At 35.8% G+C, this 19,868-nt stretch overlaps 1 protein-coding gene across 2 annotated transcripts; it reads left to right on the forward strand.

Annotated features, from left to right (window-relative positions):
- The first annotated feature begins 1,543 nt into the window (after window positions 1–1,543).
- Window positions 1,544–4,893, forward strand: LOC149214369 (clavaminate synthase-like protein At3g21360). 2 transcript variants are annotated; one of them, XM_089390895.1, is made up of 4 exons: window positions 1,544–1,553; window positions 1,599–1,990; window positions 3,951–4,204; window positions 4,394–4,893. In XM_089390895.1, the coding sequence occupies exons 2-4, from the start codon at window positions 1,604–1,606 to the stop codon at window positions 4,746–4,748; spliced, it is 996 nt and encodes a 331-aa protein (XP_089247021.1). In that variant the 5' UTR covers window positions 1,544–1,553; window positions 1,599–1,603; the 3' UTR covers window positions 4,749–4,893. The 2 variants fall into 2 exon arrangements, with proteins under 2 accessions (XP_089247021.1, XP_089247020.1); XM_089390894.1 differs by lacking the exon at window positions 1,544–1,553 and having other exon boundaries at window positions 1,560–1,990.
- The last annotated feature ends 14,975 nt before the right edge of the window (window positions 4,894–19,868 follow it).

A 19,868-nucleotide genomic window follows, 5' to 3' on the forward strand; every position in this document is an offset into this window, starting at 1 on the left:
GTTTAAGATCGTAACAACCTTCCTTTTGGTTGTTCCTTAAGAGGAAGTTTTTTATTTTTTTACTTAAATCAAATTTATTACAATTGCTTGTTGTCTTCAACATCTTGGCCTTTGCCTGTTTTTATGAAAATATCTTTATGCTTCAACAATATATGAGATTACCCTTAATGATTACCCTTAATATAAATTTACCTAATATAGAAACCTTCCTAAATTTAAGTTTTCCACCTCAACACAATGTGCAATTTCATATTGCACAAGTTGTTGGTTAGCTTTTCAAATTTGGCCCACATTCTGATCCTAAAATATAGCATTCCATTTTCAAGAGACAAACTTCCCTCATATTCTCTCATCTCACCTTCCTTTGACTATCCTCTTCTTGGATACTTGGCCACAACATCTTCCATACTTGTAGTCCTTACACCGTGGATTTCACTTCACAACTCAGTATCATCATGAAAATTATTAAAATGCTCATATTCTTTAATCATCCATATCTCCTCAACACTCTTGGTGTGATTTTCTTCGAGCCTTGGATTTACCAACTAGTCTTCAATAACCTTCAAATCCATAGCATGGTATCTAAATGCTATCCTTTCTCCCAACTGTAGGTGTCTTCACAAATTAGTCAGTGAAAAAGAAAATAATAACATTACCACAAAAAAAATTACATGAATATATACACAATCATGTTGTATTGTCATGTTTATTATACTTAGAGTGGGGAGAGATGTCAAGTAAACATAATGTCTAATTCTAAATTGAAATTATGATAAAAAAAACTTAAAATAGAGATAAAATGAACAAAAATATTAAGTAAAATATAAATATTTATATCCAAATTTGAAATAAAAAATACAAATTAAATTGTACTTTCTAAAAAACGATATAAAAATAAGATAGCAAGGATGAGGTAAATAGAGACATTAAGTAAATGTAAAAAGCAAACAATTACTTAATTATTAACAAATATATTCCATCTTAGGGATATGGAGAAATATTAGCTAAAACACATAAAAAAAATATTAAGAGAAATACAAAATAGGGGATGGAATGAATAAAAATATTAAGTAAAACATAAATAATCAATTCTAAAACAAAAATAAAACAAATTGTATTTTCAGAAAAAGAGAGAGGGGAAAATGATATAAAAAATATGATAAAAGTGAAAACAGCGATGGGAAAAATAGAGATATTGTGTTTACAACCTAATAAAGGTGAGAGCAAGATGGAAAATATATATATATTCTGTTGTATTGTCATGATGCTCAAAGACTTTCATGATGCTCAAAGACTTTATTATAATTAAGATGGAAAAAGATGTTGAGTGAAAATAGACCTTTCAATTAAAAATAAAATAAATATAAATATTTAATTAGAAAATTGATATAAATAGTTTATATAAAGTAAATTTTACTTTTGAACAAACCAAGAAAAAATTGAAAAGAATCACACGTTGTTGAATGACTATCTTGATAATCTTCGTGCTGTACGATGATACCTTGTCATTGTATTCTCAATTATTGAACAAACTAACCCAAAGCTTCCCTCTTGTTCTGTATTTCGTTCCCACGGGATTGGCTAAAGTGGAACATCAGCAACCATGCAGGGCTTCTTGGAAGGCCGAATAGCAGAGCAGAAGATAATTGCAGGAATATCAGATGAAAATAGATTGTTTCCCAAGGTTTTGCTCCCTCATTACCCATCCATTAATTCTGACGATCACACAGAAGGGATTGCAGAGATAACGCAGACCATACGAAACAAGAGAGAATGGATAGAAGAGGAGCTCCTGCAACACAGTGCTCTGCTCTTCAGAGGGTTCCCTCTCAGATCGGCCGCCGATTTCAGCTCTTTTGTGGACGCGTTTGGTTGGGAAGAACACCCATATCTGGGGTTTGCTCCCAGAACTAAGATGGAGGACAGAGTCTACACCGCCAACGAGGGTCCACTGGACCAGGAGCTAGGATTCCACCATGAAATGACTTGGGTAAGCTATGGGCTATGTCGGTTTATTTGGGATTGAAGTTGAAAGTTGAGTTGGGCTGGATTTTCATTTGATGTTATTGAAGCCTACGTTCGTTTTCTGTGAATTTTGTGAATTTTCTGTTTTTGTGATGAATTTGAGACTTATGTCCACTGAATTCTTGCTGAGCTTCATCTGAAGCCAGAGTTAACTCATTGTTGCAAATTTATTACTTTTCACTAACCTAAAGAATAAAATTAATATAAATTTATTCATTTTTAATTTTGGATTTATCAAGCTTTAAGTCGGTTAAACTGTTAAAAAAAAATTAGTACAAAATTCAAAAAAGCTTTGCAATTTAAAAAAAAATAAGATTTTAAAGAAGAGTTAATGGTTTTATGTTATTTTAAAAAAATACCATTTATATAAATTTCTCATATCTATATATAGATATATTTCTTCTTTTTTATTAAAAGCATAATACATATAGTTATATGTGCATTTGCTTTGACATGTTTTATAATTTTATAGTTGATTTTTAAAGTGATGTATAGAATTTGTGTGAATATAGAGATAGTATTTAAAAAAGAGTTCATTGGAAGAGTTAAGTTTTATATGCTTATTAATGGTTAAGAGAATGTACTTCATTCTAAAAAATCAGAGGTTCAAATCCAAAGTGGAATAAAATATGTAGACTTTCATAAACAGTACTAGTAAAATTGCTTTGAAGTGGGAAGTTCAAATCCAAATGGAATAAAATATATAGACTTTCATAAATATTATTAGTAAAATTGCTTTGATGAAGTTTTGATGTGTTTGTAATTTATATGTTTTCTAATTAAATATATTAAGTTTTATATATTTATTAATTATATGTTTTGAAATATAATGATTATAATCATTATTTATAATTAGTATTTTAATGTAATATGTATATTATGATTTTACTATAAAATTATAATGTAATAAATTGAATTAGCCAGCATTATGTTTTATTATTGTTATTTTTTTAATCTATAATTTTATTTTAAGATTATTGTAATAATTTTAACCATATTGCACTGGAGAACATCTCTACCAAATTAAAATTTAAATGTTTTTGCTATGATCTTGAATAGATTGGAGTTAAAGTTTGATTTTTTTTTGTTTTTTAATTTGCAATTTTAAATGATTATTATTATTTTTAAATCTAAAATTTCATTTTATGATCATTGCAAAAAAATTTACCATGTTGAGCAGGAGAACATCTCTGCTCAATTAAAATTTAAATATTTTTCCTATGATGTTGAATGAATAGGTGTTTAATTTTGATTTTTTTTTTTTTAATTTGCAATTTTAAATGCTGGGATTTAAAAATTGTACATGATTTTCATTATTACATTTTTGGATATAAGAATGTATATATCTCATTCATAATTTGCTGAAATGCAAAGTGAACAGAATTGGATTTATTTTTTTAGAATAAAATATCTATAGTTATACATTTTTGTTTTTTATTGTATTTTGTAAATTGGAAGATCTAATTTTAAGTAATATTATAATTTTTTATTATTTTAATATTTATTTTAATATATAAATGAATTTAGATGGGCTTTCTATTTATCTTAAGTTTTAGAGTGAAGTTGTTGTACCACTCCAACTTACAGATATAATAATTTTACATATATAAATGAATTTAAATCCATGTCTTTTTTAGTCCAAAAACTACTATAATTGTTGATACCACGCTAACCGACAGATACAGTGACTTCAGTTCACAACCATTCAACTTTTAGTTAAAAAACTACTATAAAATTGTTGGTACCACGCTAACACAGATAGAGTCACTTAACAAGCCATTGAACTTAGGTGGGAGAAGATAATATTCATTAAACCTAACCAAATTGACAACTGAATTTGATACATGTTTTTTTTGCTGGTTCTCCACTCTGCTTTTATTAAATTTGAAGATGTGATTCGATTCTTTATCATAATTGTGATACAGATGAAGTCGTGGCCGTCTAAGATCTTTTTCTTTTGCGAGACTGCACCTCCGGAGGGTGGACAAACAGCCATAGTTCTCAGCCACAGCATTACGCAGCGCATGGAAAGGAAGATGCCAGAATTTGTTAGCAAATTGAAGGACGTAGGGTTGGTGATTACAGTAACTACACCCATTCAAAACAGAGTCTCTTCCTTCATAGCCAAAAACTGGCAAACTTTTCTTGAAACAACGGACCCCAACGAAGCAAAGAAGAGGTAACTGCAATGTAGTAACCATTAACTAACAATAACATAGGCGCATTTAGACTACCTGCGGTATTAACTAAATGTAGCTATACACAAATAGTTTCTGCTAAATTTAATGTAAATAGTTTCTGCTAAATTTAATGTATTAATATCCATTTGGAAGTTTAATGCCCTGGCCTTTGAATAAATGATAAGCAGAGCTTTAGACACGATGAACTGCGGAAGCTTCGAGTGCTTTGAGGATGGAACGGCAAAGTTTGTGTTGGGTCCTCTGGAGGTTGTCAGAGCGTTCGAGGGTTACGGTGGAAGGGAAGTGTGGTTTTACGGCATAGCGGCAGCGGCCTCTGGGCGAGGAAACGTTTCGCAGTCATTGGGAGATGGATCTGCAATTCCTTGTGAGGCAGTTGAAGCGTTCAAGGCCATTCTTGATGAAGAGTGCGTAAATTTGAGGTGGGAAGCAGGGGATGTGTTGTTGGTGGATAATGTTGCTGTTCAGCATGGGAAAAGGGCTTCAAAGCCACCTCGTCGAATCCTGGTTTCTATGTGCAAGTAGGGGAGCTTTTGATAATATTAGGGCAGACCTTATTTATATTTTATTGAAACTGCATTACTCACTCAAGTACTTTATAGTGTCTTTAATTTTGTGAAGAGTTTGTGATTGGATATGAATTTTCGAATATTAAATGAACTTAGGTAAATCTTTTAGTGATGACCAGCACACTTTCAAATATTGATGTTTGTTTCAAATATGAGACTAGAACAAATCAGTGTAAATCTAATTAAGAATTTAGGGTCAAATTATTCATATATAAAAAAATATTAAAGTATAAAACTTAAAATATATATAATGGGAAGTTTAAATTTATTTTAATTATTGATTTACGAAATAATAAAATGGATCAAATTCATTTAAAAAAAAAAATGAATCCAAGACTTAAAATTGGTTTTACATATATATATATATGTGGATAAAATGTTTGATTGTTTTATGGGACACTTCACTGAAAAATAATGTAAAATAGTGAGACTACTTGAAATGTTTTAAACATGAGAATTTATTTTTTTAATTGCCTTATAATATATGTATAGTTGGCATTGAAATATTTAACTTACTATAAGCATTGAAATATTTTATTAATGAACCACATGGTCCATATATGTGTGTGTGTGTGTGTGTGTGTGTGTATCTCACTTAACCTAAAGTATTGAAATATTTTATTAATGAACGACATTGTCCATATTTATATGTTTTTCTATTATTAATAAATATTTTTAATACATGTCAATATTTTATTTTGTGAATTTAAATTATATTGCCTCAAAACTTCATCATAAGCTAGTAAAATATATCAATGTTCATGCAAAGTCTAGTGTCAGTCTACTTCTAGGGAAACCATATTTGTTAACCATTGACCATAGTTCTAATCATTTAAAATAAAAGCAAGTATCATTGAGAAGCTACTGATATCTACGATAGATTGAACGATATAAAATAAAAACAAGTACCAAGTCGCTAAGAATGATATCAAGAGTCTGGTGAAGTGACCAAGGTCGAGTCTTGAGTGCTTGATCTAGTTGGAGCAAGAGGTTTAAGTTCACACTAAAGATGGATTTCAAAGTGAGCAATCCGCTCATCCAAACTAGCAAGATGAGAGCATTGATAACATTGCACCTAATTGATTTCATTTAGAAGAGATTATATCATCATGGTCTTCATGTTTCTCCTTCAATACCTTGCCCAAAAAAGTTTTCAACTACCAATGAAGAGTGATGAAGTTTAGGTACTAGCTTTGTCTTCCCCTAGGTTGTCCAGGGTTAGTGACGTAGTTTCCTTGATTGCTCTCGACCACTTATCCCTACTTTGGCTTGGACTCGTTGTGCAACCCCACAAGAATCACTACTCAAAGCATATGAATAATGTGTCATAGTGATGAAATTCAACTAAACTTTGTTCAGTTCTTGCATTCACACTCACACCCCAATCCTTAGTCAAGGGCTTAACTTGATATCCTATTAACCACACTCAAACGACTTCTTGGTGACCAAGCACCTTCATCGAATGGGCCTGACAATTGATAGCCACGATAAAACAATACATATTCATGGCCACAGTTAATTGTGGAGAGGGGCTCACTATACGACATCAGCAATGGGGGTAGGGAGGAAGGGGGTCCACACTCATCGTTTTGAGTGGAAGTTCCACTCTTTCGATCAAATGTTAAGGATTCTCTAGTGGAATCCCACGAGTCCTATGAATTACGGGGGGGTCATCCTCCTATGACATTAGCAAAAGAGTGGGGGAGGGATTGCAATAAATACATGTTGTTGATCTAAACCAACGAATTTCAACTATCTTGGAATCCTGAAGCCTTGTCCCAATGGAACCTCGTCTCTCCTCAAGGTCTTCACATCTTCTAACTATGTTCCAATATTTATCTTATGCCCTGAGTTCAACTAAATATTGAAGTTCTTGTTCTTCAAAGGGTCTCATCATCTTTGAATCTAATAGCCCTCAACGAATCCCTTCGGCCTCAATGGTTATTGCTTATTTAATTAACACAAGTTTATCAATGATGCATGACTCAATGTAGAGCCACATTAATCCCCACCACTTCTTAATGAAGAAACATGATATTCTTCAACTAGAATATATCATTCCATGATACAAAGAGTTTAGGTTGGAATCAATGCCTTTCTCCAATGCAAACTTCAATAATTCATCCACTAGTTGGCTCAATAGGTCAACATACCTCCTCTTCTTTGATCCAACATAAGGGACCCCAACTCATATTAAATTCCATCCTCGAAAGGTGTTTCAAACCTTTCTATAAGAACATCATATCATTTAGTCATACCCGAGACTCGCACAATTACGGGAACCATAATTATAGGGAATTTACACATAACATAGGCATAGAGATCAAATATCCAAGGAAAAAAGTTATTATATCTCAAATTATTTAATTATTTAGTTTTGTAAATTTACAGAGAAATTTAATCCCCTCTTTTCCAAGCTACGGGGCTCTCATACTCCTATTCAAGCTCTCCTTCCCTAAACTACCTAAGTTGTGCTCTAGAGTTGTAAGCTTTAATTCTCCCTTAGCTCATCAAGCCCTAACTATACATATGTATAGCTTCCTATTGGTTAGAAATATCCTAACAGAATAACAATTATTCAAATGTCTATCCCAACTCCTAGAAACTACCCAACACCTCAACTTTACATTTGTCATTTTTTACAAAGGCCCACTTGCCGAGAATACCAACTCACCTAACATCCTAACAACCCAAATTCCTTTAGAATTTGGACACTTGTTTTAACATAAAAATCCTATTTTTATATAGTTTACAATTGATAAAATTTCTTACCCTTGGTAAAATTTCATGACCCCCTTGAGTCTAATAACATATGGGTTGCTTAGGGTTAATACTCCTACATCAGAATCCCTATATTAAAAATTATCATGACCTCCTAGCCATGTGACTTTGATTTTAGCGTCCTCCAAGATCCCAAATCTTATGTTATTTTTTATCATTCATCCATTGATGTTACATCCCTGCTACTACTATTGGGTTAAATCCTCCAACTTTACAAAATTTATTTTTTCATTCTTTTGTTGTCCTTGTTCTTCCAATATGCCACTTTTCATTTTGTTGTTGCCTCCCACTTGCTTTGTCAACGTTGTATCTAATAGGTAAGCAAGTGTTGTAGTTGATAGTGTATTCTTTCTAGCCACACCATTTCTTAGGTATAATCAACATCCCTATCTCCTCAATCTCCAATTCCAATTGATTCTCTTGCAAGGGAATTCTTCTAAAACTACTCATTTGTAATTAAATTTTTGAATTTAAATAATTTAAGGCCCTAGATGCCATTTCATCATCAGATATATCCTTAGGTACCATCATCCACAATTTCTCCAAATTATTTCGCTACAAGACCAAACTACTTATTTGTAGTTATACTGTCAAAAATCTCATTACTATTTCATTATTTCCATACCATTGCTACTCCCATTATTTATCATTTGGCATCTGGGAGATGTTTAATATCCTTGACATCCTTCCTTCTAGTTGTTCCCTAAGAGGAAACCTTTTTATCTTTTTTACATAAAGTAAACATATTACAACAATTTCTCTCTCCATTATTGTCTTCAACATCTTGGTCGTTGCCTTGATTTTTCATTGAAATGTCTTTATGTTTCAACAATATACAAGGTTTCCCATAATATAAATTCATGTGATGTTGGAACCTTCTGTTTAGTCAATTTAGTGTTTCTAAATTGATGTCATTAATTGTCAACCCGGGGCTCGTAAGCTGATGAAGTGAAGGTGTACTATATGTACTTAAGCAACCTCTTAGAGTTTTTGTCGTTTGGGGGTGTTGTTTGTGGTTGATTTATCTTCCTAAAATGGAGTGATGATTATAGACAGATGAGTGCAAGTGTGTGAAAAGTGAGTTCTAGATGAGTGAAAGTGTGTGATTGGTGATTTCTAATTACTTGTTGAATTTGTAAAGGAAAAGAACTTGAAAGAAATGAATATCTTGAAATGACTTGAAAGCAAATGACCACGTTCTAATGGCATTAGTCTCTACCCATATTGCTGCAAATAAAAGAAACAAGAAAATCACTTCAAGGACTGATGATAATGGTTATCTCTTCCTAACTCCCTGCTTCTACCACATAGTACTGCGTAAAACACGATTAGGAAGTAGCTGAAAACAAATCCACGAATTGATAAAAACTCTAAATGACAAATTATAACACTACTAAGCCTTTTCCATCATACTGCTTCCTACATATGTGATTATGTGTAACAAGTGGAAAAAGTATTAGTGCCACAAGCCAAGACTACTTAAAAACAAGCTGCAATTAATTAGTGTTTTGTTCTCTTGAAAGATAAACCATTCATGATAAAGAGAGCATCAATTAGTTAGCATCCAACTTGTAAAACTAAGCTAAAAACTAATCTAGAAAACAGAGTAAAAAGGGCAGCATTACGAATAAGACAACTGTAACTACCATTAGATATTAAAGCAAATACAACACACTCAATCCCGGGTAAAAACCTGCAAAGAAGCAAATCTGATCAGTGAAAATAAAGGCTGCAGCAATGAAAAGAAATCAAGCTGTACATAACTCAAGAAAAGGAAATGTTGTATGTGAAATAAAGAAATTGCAGAAGTATAAACATGAAATACTTATACAAGGGCAGTCATGAACGGGGGCCCTCCATCCATACAACCCACAGAAAACTCAGATGCTTTAAAACCTCAAAACAACACTGTTTCCATTACTTTATATGCATAAATACATAGTCAAAAGTGCTGGAACAGCTCTATAAAAACAGAGTTCAAAAAAAGTGCTAAAATTCTCACAAGTTCATAAACTACAGCAGCTAAAAAGTTAACATAAGCGTACGCAGACGCAAGTATTTATAGGCATCTGCAAGATGGCCTAATGCGTAAAGCATAAAACAGAAAATAAACTGAATGTCATGCGTATTAAAGGTGCAGTGAACACGTCATGTGCTTCATGGTCGAGCTGGAGGTCCTGGTCGTTATGGGCAATGAATCCAGCATTGGATCATGTTCCTCACGGCTTACAAAACACGGACAAGTCATCTTTTCCACCGACGTGACCAAACAGCTTACGCATCAACGTTAAGCTGCCTTTATTTGACCGTAACTTGACCCCCTTTGACCGGAGGTACAGATGACGTGGCTGGATGAACTGATGGCACAGGAACCTCGAGCACATATATTCCAACATGCCCACGTGGCTCGTTCTGAAAAATAGCACGTGGAACCTTGAGATCAACAAAATGGCTGCGGGATCATCAGATGGCTGCGGAATCAGCAGATGGCTGCGGAATCAGCAGATGGCTGCGGAATACCTGTAAGTATGTCAAAAACTAAACAAAACAATCACCCATTAGCAAAGCTCACTTGATCATGTTTAATGACAACTAATGTAATGATCTGGGTGGAAAATGAGGCAAAAGAGAGAGGAAAGTGATGAAAACAGTAGGTAATGATGGATGATAAGGTGTAAAGTAGAGTCTCTACATACCCCCACTACGAGGGCATTGCATGTCCTCATGCAAAAACACTGATCAATCAACCTGCTGTGATGCCTCTTCCAAGACATCCAATCTCCTCTTCTTTCTCTGTGTAGACACATTGACCCTTGGCTTCTTTACTAAGCATCTGAACTTTTGGTTGATCAAGGCTCTGTCTAGCCTTTTGCATTTCTTCCTTAACTTTTTGTTACTTCTTTGCCACAGGCCCAAATGTAACATGGTGTTATCATGAATCATCTTATCCAATTTGGCTTGCTCTTTCAACTTTTCATTTTCTTGCATGATATGTCGATTTAGAACCTCAATCTCAAAAATTTCCTGTTTTAAGGAGTGGACTTGTTGCTCTAAAGGTTGAACATTGCTTGGGCCAGCGGCTACTTGCTCCAATGTTTCCAGATAATTATACACTTTTTGCTGCTCCGGGTCAACCTCAGGTGACTTTTTGGGACTTGGTTCATAATCAAATTCAGATCCATGTTCATGCTCAAGTTCATGTTCAAAAGGACTTTCCTCACGTGGAGGACTAGTCTCAATATGCTCAGCGTGTGAAGGACTTTTCTCTAAGTCAAGACTTGTAGCACCTTTTTGAGGTGAGCTTAAGTCAATGAAGAATGACTGTTTACCCTTTGTGGCCCCTACTTTTCTGTTTTGTAATCTGCTGCTCCTTCTTACAGAGGTGGTACTCTGTTTTTCTTTTGGTACTTTTTGCTTCTGTTTTTCCACCTTTTTAGAGAGGGCAGTTTCATGGAGTTTGGCCATTCTTTGAGCTAAGGGCTGATTCCTCACTAGAATTCTCAGGAGTGAGGTAAGTTTCTCGGACTACAGATTTACCTTTATCTTGCTTTTGTTTCTTCCTCCCTTCTTTTCTTTTCTGAGCAAGTTCTGAAAGAGTTTCAGTGATAATTCCTTGGGCTGCTTGGTTATCATCTTCATTAAATCCAGGATCAATTTCCTATTCAGGATGTTGTATATCAGTTTCCTCATCAAACTGTTCTTGAACAGTTTCCTCTTGGGCAGTTGTTTCAGGAATAGTGGTATCAGGAACAATAGTTTCTGTTTGGGCAGTAGTTTCTTGGTTAACCCCCTCTCCTCTTTTTGTTCTACTTCTTTTTGGCACTTGAGGGGACCCTCCAGAAGTTTCTCCTAATTCTTGAAAATGGTTTCTTATGAGAAACCTCTCCCATGTGTCTCTTTTTGATTTCAATTGTTCCTCAACTAGCAATTTCACAAGACCGTGATGATATAAATGTGCTTCAATATTTCTGGGGTTCCTTTGGACAATTGCACACATTTTCTTAAGACTTGAAAGTAGAAAGTATGGGAGGTTAATATCATCTCCTAGAAAATGCATCATAACCTTTGCATGATAAACATATAAGACCCCAAATCTTCCCTCACAAGTGAAAATTTTTTGCACTAATAAGAGTAAGGTTGTCCATTCCTCCTTAACATAAGAAACAGGAATCCCTTTTGTGAAGATGCTAGTATCCATACCTGGGTTTTTTAAGATTTGTTTCCACTGCTGATCTTGAACTTACCGGTTCTTAAACCACCTTTCTCCAGTCTGTGGAAGTGAGGTAGCGTGTGTTATGCTGCTCTCAGTGACTGTGAATTGTAAGTCCCCTATCTCCACGTGATTATCTTTTTCTCTGAAGGACCTTGCAAAGGCCTTCGTAACCTCCTTATGGTAGCCTCTGAACTTCTGTATGCATTGTAACCAGTTTGCCTTTTGCAATGCCTCTTTGACCTGAGGATAACCCTCCAAAAACTTTGAACCTTCCGGTTCTGCCCTTAAGAGCTTCCCCATTGGCTCTTACGGCTCTGTTCTATTTAAAACACGGCTTCAAAACGGCCTTACACAGTCAACTCACGGCTTTGTTCTAGAACACGGCTTCAACAAGGGTCTTACACAGTAAATTCACGGCTCTGTTTTGGAACACGGCTTTAAAAAGGGTCTTACACAGTAAATTCACGGCTCTGTTTTGGAACACGGCTTTAAAATGGCCTTGACTTGGTGGATTTACGGCCTCAACACAGTGGATTATGGTTTTAGCTCTGGATACGGCCGTAACAGACCTCCGCTGGTGATTAGAATTAGCAGAGAGGGAAAACAGAGTATGGTGAATGGTGGCAGCGTAATGAGCACAGCGTAAATGGAATGAAACAGTGTGAGTGGAAATAAAACAGCGGAAGTGAAATGATATGAGCGTAAGAGGGTAGAAGGGTTATGGAATAATGAATGGAAACGGCTATGTCCTTAGATTTCGGTTTCAGAGTTACACTTGGCTGCGTGAGTTGATGTCATATAGAGACGTAGTACATTAGGTTACGTCACCTAAGTACGAGATCTTAATGGAAGAAGCAGCCGTAAGTGAAATTCAAAATCGTGGTAATCAAGGACTGATAGACTTGGGAGATACGTGGGTATATGGTCGCATGACTGGTAATCATTACACTTAGTGGCAAGAAACATAACCTAGAAAACTTTGCATAATGAAATAACTGTAAGTTTAGGATTTAACCCATACCTCAGATTCCCGCTTAGATTTGCCTTTGATGACTTGCCACTAACCCTTCACTGATTTATGGTTGTTGCATGACTATTTTTCATTTATTATTGATGACTACTGAGCTGTAGAAATTTCAAACAGACTGTGTTTTTTTTATGCAGGTACAGAGAGCTGCGGAATCATTAGATGGCTGCAGAATCTTCAGATGGCTGCGGAATCTGCAGTAGTAGCCTCCGACTGCACAAAAACAACTTTTAACTATCTAAAAATGACTTTATTGATGGAATGGAATGTAGTGAGTGGATGGATGAATGAAAAAAATGAGGTGGAGTGAAAATGAATGAAATGGTGGATGAAATGGTGGTGATGATGAAATGAGATGAAATAAGGAGAGAAAGAGATTTTTTTTTTTTGGAAAACATGAGGTGTCAGGTGACCCTGATTTTCACCTCAGGTTTTCTGTATGAGACTGCCAATCAGAGATTGGTTTTCAGGCTCATATATTTATTCCTTTTTTTTTTTTTTCAAAAACCAAAGATTAGGCTGATGGAGGAGAAGAATCCTTCTCCACCAACCTGATTGCAGAATCGTCTTTGAACAATTTGACAAACTCTTCTTTTGAGAATGGCTTCTGGTAGATTTTCAAGCGGTGGCCATTCACAATAAGAGGAGTATGAAATTCATCAATAGTTTTTACTCGAACTGCTCCATTGCTAAAGACTTCATCAATCTCATATGGCCCAAGCCAATGAGTTTGAAACTTTCCTTTGAAGTCTTTGAATTTTGAATCAAACAATAGAGCCCAATCTCCTTTCTAAAACTTTCTTTCTTTGATATGACGATCATGCCATTTAGATCTTTGATGCTGAACTAGATCAGTCCTTAGAATTGCATCTTGTCTTATTTCATCTAGTTCATTTAGCTGGTCCATTCTGTGTTTTTGAGCTTCTGAGAGGCTCATTCCCAATTGGACTGCCATCTTGAAGGTCTTGATTTGGAACTCAATAGGAAGCAGGACTTCCTTCCCATAAACAAGTTCATAGGGAGAATGTCCTGTTGTGTTCTTCCATGTAGTCCTATAGGCCCATAAGGCTTCAGGGAGCCTTTCCGCCCAATCTCTTCTATGAAGATGAACAGTCTTGGTGATAATGCCTTCAAGAACTTTATTGGTAGATTCCACTTGACCATTGGATTGCGGATGGTAGGGAGTAGATGTTCTGTGCTTGATCTTATATTCCTCCATCAGCTTCTCCATCAAATTAGATGTAAACTGGCTGCCTTGATCTGTCACAATTTCCCTTGGGACACCAAAACGAGTGAAAATATCCTCAAAAAGAAATTGAACAACTGAATTTTCAGTGGCAGAAGGCAATGCTTTTGCTTCTACCCACTTAGTAACATAATCAGTACAAACCAGTATATACTTCTTTTGCTTTGATGGTGGATTAATTGGTCCAACGAAATCTAGAGCCCATTTCTCAAAGGGTTCGATGCATACCTGAGGCTGTAGAGGCATTTCATTTGAAGGAGTTGGTTTCCCAACTCTTTGGCAGCTGTCGCACCTTCTAACATACTGCTTTGCATCTTTAAAGAGAGAAGGCCAATAATATCCTAGAGAAAGGATTTTATAGGCTGTCCTCTTGTCAGCAAAGTGCCCGCCGCATGGTTCATCATGACATGCATTAAGGATGTCAGGCATTTCATCTTCCCGAACACACCTTCTGATTATACAATCTGGCCCTGTTTTGAACAATTCATTAGAAATCCAAGAATAATGTGAACTCTCTCGAATGATTTTCCTTTTCTCATTAGGAAATAAGTGTAGAGGAAGCTTCCCTGTAACAAGATAATTAGCCATATCTGCATACCAAGGAGTCTTGGTAGTCACTGCAAACAAGTATTCATCTGGAAACTTATCTTCTACTGGAGAATCCTCATTAGTGTTTTGGATTCTAGACAAGAAATCAGCTACTGTGTTTTGCTTTCCAGGTCTATCTAACACAGTAATGTTGAATTCTTGTAAGAGTAAAAGCCATCTTGTAACTCTACCATTAGTGACAGGTTTGTTCATTAAGTATCTTATGGCAGAGTGATCAGTATGGACAAAGGTTTCATAGCCGGTTATGTAGTGTCTAAACTTGTTGATTGCATGTACCACAGCTAAGAACTCTTTTTCTGTAACAGTATAATTTAACTCAGTAGGAGTCAAATTCTTACTTGTGTAATAAATGGCATAAGGGATCAAATCCTTTTGTCCCAAAACAGCTCCTAAAGCTGTATCTGAAGCATCAGTAGAGATGTGGAAAGGGAGTTTCCAATTTGGTCCCCTTAAGATGGGTGCTTCAGATATTCTAGACTTTAAAGCTTCAAAGGCAGATTGACACTCAGGATCCCATTTAAACTCACAGTCTTTGGTAAGCAATTTGAAAATAGGAGATGCTATCCTAGTGAAGTTTTCAATAAATCTTCTGTAATACCCAGTAAACCCAAGAAAACTTCTAACATCCTTCTGGCAATTTGGAACAGGTAACTTAGAGATGACTTCAACTTTGGATTTATCAACCTTGATCCCATCTCCTGAAATATGATGTCCTAAAACAATCCCTTCAGTAAACATCATAAAACACTTTTCATGACTTAAAGAAAGATTTGTTTCCTTACATCTTACCAGTACTTTTTCCAAATTTTCCAAAGCTTCTTCAAATGTATTACCATAAACTGTGAAATCGTCCATGTATACCTCTACACAATCATGAATCAGATCTGAAAAGATTCCTAATACAGCCCTTTGAAATGTAGCAGGTGCATTGCACAATCCAAAAGGAAGTACTCGGTAGGCAAAAGTTCCCCAAGGACAAGTAAATGTGGTTTTGTCTTGATCTTCAGGTGCTACCTGAATTTGATTGTACCCACTAAAACCATCCAAGAATGAGAAATACTTTTTACCTGCTAAGGTGTCTAGTACCTGATCAATAAAAGGTAAAGGAAAATGATCCTTTAAGGTTGCCTTGTTCAATTCTCGATAATCAATGCAAACTCTCCATTTACCATTCTTTTTGGGCACTATAACCAAGGGAGAAACCCATTGGCTATCTGAAATAGGGTAAATGAAGTTTACCTTGAGCAATTTCTGGAGTTCTTTCTTCACGATTTCCCTAAGGTTTGGATTCATCCTTCTTTGTGGTTGCCTAATAGGTCTGCTATTCTCTTCAATGTAGATGTGATGAATACAAGTCTTAGGATCGATTCCTTTCATGTCAGTGTATTCCCATGCAAAGGCAGTGGAATGTTTTTGCAACAGTTTAGTTAATTCTTCTTGTTGTGGTCTTCCCAAGTTTTTGTTAATGTTTAATGTTTTTCCTGGGAGGATTTCAACTGTAGAACTACCAAACTCTTCCATTGAGAAGAGAGACATTTGTCTAGAGGAGAGATATTCAATGTCTGCATCTATATGAAAATGTTCAGAGTTATATTCTAAAGATACTTCAAAATTTTCTAATGTATTTAGAATTTGACTATCCTCACTGATCTCAGAGATGGTTAGAACAGGTTGAATAGTATCTTCATCCTCTACCCATTCATCTTCTCCTATTTCTGTTATAGCTTTTGCTGGGGGATACAAGTTGAACTTCTTGGTGGAATTACCATCTGATATATACATGTCTCCAAACCTACAGCTTATGAAAGCATCAGCTGTGGCCAGCCAAGGTCTTCCTAAAATAAGAGGATGTCCTCCTAGATTGTTCTTGGGAGTTAAAATCATAAAATCAACTGGATACTCCCAAGAATCTAGAGAGACCGGAATATCTTCCAATACACCATCAGGTTTAATGATTGATCTATCTGCAAGCTGCAGCAAAGTAGGTGTAAAGAGAAGATTAGGAAGCTTTAACTGATCCATGGTCTGTCTACTCATGATGTTGATCGCGGCTCCTAAGTCAATTAAAGTATTTGGGATTTCAACTCCATTAATATGAGTTTTGACAATAGGACTACCGGGATCCACATACTTTTGCATGGTAATCTTACCCATCATTATGTCTGCAATTTTTCCAACTAGATGTATCCTTTGGTATCTCTGGTTCTTTTTACTGTTTTCTTCAAACTCAACTCCTTTATTGTCTTCGCTAGAATGGGAATTTCCTTAATGGCTTGTAACAAGGGAATCTTGATACATACATTCTTCAATTCATCTAGGAAGCTATAGTCAGGCACCCATATCTGCTTTTCCACCCCTTTGTCAATTTGCAATCTTTCAGGAAAGGGAGGTGTAGCTGCAGGTGTAGGTTGCTCAACTATGGGAGTTGTAGAAGTTGATTCTTTTTCTTTTTCTTTTTGGATATTTTGGTTTTGAAGTGACACTTCAGAACCTTTATTGACTTTGAGAGATTCCTCCTCAGAAATGCTTGGTTGTTGAACACTTGTAGAAGGTTGATCTAAGACTCTACCTGATCTAAGTTGTACTTCATTGAGAGGAACAACCATATAGGTAGGGAATGGTTGACCTTCCATCATGTAAGCATTTTGAGGGTTCCTATTATTTGGATTTGGTAATGGCTGAGAGGGAAGTTGATTTGATTTCTGCTGGGATTGAAGTGCTAATTGAGAATTTTGATTTTGTGGAGGAGGGTGTTGTTGTTGAGGGTATGGAAATGATAGTTGTTGACCTTGGTTTGGAAGTTGTGGAGCTTGCTGATTCTGAAATGATGGAGGATATTGATAGAATTGTGCAAATCTCCCATAGGGATTTTGCATGCTTTGCATCCATGCTTGGAAAGCATTTTGAGGTTGAGGCCAAGGTTGTTGCCAAGGATTCCAACTTGGTTGGGATTGAGAATTCATAGAGTTGTTAAACCCTTGATTCTATTGTCCTTGCCAAGGTCTCCTTGCAATAAAACAGAGAGATTCAAGTGTATCTGGATCCTCTTGAAAGACTGCTTTGAGGCCAGGAATTGAGGGACAATCCTTGGTCTCATGAGTTTCTGAGCAAATTACACATGTTTCTACAACGTGTGCATCTAAGGGACATTCCCTTAAAGCATGTTTCTTTCTACATTTCGGGCAAAAGATAGCCAAAGCCTCAGCTTCTGCTTTTTGTTTATTGTGAATCTTAAGGGTATCAAGTTGTTCACTAAGACTCCCTAAGATGTCAGTTTTAAATTCATCAAGCATATTGCCGATTTCAGCCCTACTCACTGATCCTGTTGCAGATTTATTCGCCCTAAGGAGAGAAGGATCTCTAGGCCCTTTTTGAGTTTTTGATTTGCCCCTTGAGAGATGGATACAAAGTTCTGCTATGTCATTGAGAGAAAGTTGAGAAATATCCCCTTTCCCCATCATGTTTAAGATGTCTATCCATTCATCCCTAATGGCTTTCAATAAGAGGGCTTTTAAGGTCTCTTCATCCAAGGTATTCATTTTTGCTCTTTTCAAGTTATATTGAAACCTTTCAAGTAAATCTTCTAGACTCTCATCTTCTTTTTGTATCATTTTAAAAACCTCGTCCTTGTGATTAGTAGGCATGCAATAGTCTAAATACCTATCCAAAAATGTCTGTTTCATCTCATCCCAAGTCCTAATGGATTGAGTGAGTAACCCCATGAACCATTTCAAGGCTTGATCCTTCAGTGTTGAAGGGAACAACTTGAGTTTCTGAGAGTCATCCAAGTAGTCATAAGTTCGACACACCACTTCAAACTCAAATAAGAATGTTTCAGGGTCCTCAGTCCTTAACCCATGGAAATTAGGGAGGACAGATGGTGATATGTTTTTCATGGTGGCTCGGGAATCCTCATTAACAATGGGAAACCCAAATGAATTATCCCCATTTCTATTTCCTCCTCCAATGGGACCTCTACCTCCATTATTGTTATTGTTATTTCCTCCTCCTCCTCTACCTCTACCTCTACCTCCTCCTTCTTCCTCTGCCATGATGATTCTCCTAGGGATTTCAAAATCTTCTGGTTCCTCTACAAAAGGTGAATGAGAAGAGATTTCTCCTTCTTCTTCAGATGATTCCAATTCCTCAATTACAATTGGTCTTCCTGTAGGAGAAAGAGAAGAGTCTCTTCCTGGTTCAAACTCAATAGAAGGTGTAGGAGAGTCAACTCTTGGCTCTTGAATTCCAGGAATTCTAGGACTAGGAGTTTCGGTTGGAGATAAGGGGGGTGTCTCTTGTCTATCCCTTGAAGCAGATGGACTTGTAAAAATTGAACTTCGAGCTCTAGCTAAAAACCGTCCTCTAGAATCTCTAGCTCTATGCATGTCATTTTTTATTATTTTTCTTCAAGTCAAGTTAATAGTTATTTTTCTGATCTTCCAGTTCACTCTAGGTGCAAGAAGAGAGCATACTCAAGAAACTACTAAATCAATAACTTTCTCCTTTCTGATCCTCCAGATCACTTTGAAGTGCAAGAGGAGAGCATACTTGGATAGGTTATTAACCTCTTTCCTTGAAAAAAAAAAAAATTTATGTTTTTTTCTAAGTATGGCTACTTAATTTCACTTCCCCGGCAACGGCGCCAAAATGTTTAGTCAATTTAGTGTTTCTAAATTGATGTCATTAATTGTCAACCCGGGGCTCGTAAGCTGATGAAGTGAAGGTGTACTATATGTGCTTAAGCAACCTCTTAGAGTTTTTGTCGTTTGGGGGTGTTGTTTGTGGTTGATTTATCTTCCTAAAATGGAGTGATGATTATAGACAGATGAGTGCAAGTGTGTGAAAAGTGAGTTCTAGATGAGTGAAAGTGTGTGATTGGTGATTTCTAATTACTTGCTGAATTTGTAAAGGAAAAGAACTTGAAAGAAATGAATATCTTGAAATGACTTGAAAGCAAATGACCACGTTCTAATGGCATTAGTCTCTACCCATATTGCTGCAAATAAAAGAAACAAGAAAATCACTTCAAGGACTGATGATAATGGTTATCTCTTCCTAACTCCCTGCTTCTACCACATAGTACTGCGTAAAACACGATTAGGAAGTAGCTGAAAACAAATCCAAGAATTGATAAAAACTCTAAATGACAAATTATAACACTACTAAGCCTTTTCCATCATACTGCTTCCTACATATGTGA

This window comes from Pinus tabuliformis, chromosome 1_1 (genome assembly GCF_031772625.1).
Source record: "Pinus tabuliformis cultivar Carrire ecotype Pingquan chromosome 1_1, CPIR1, whole genome shotgun sequence".
NCBI classification, from domain to species: domain Eukaryota; kingdom Viridiplantae; phylum Streptophyta; class Pinopsida; order Pinales; family Pinaceae; genus Pinus; species Pinus tabuliformis.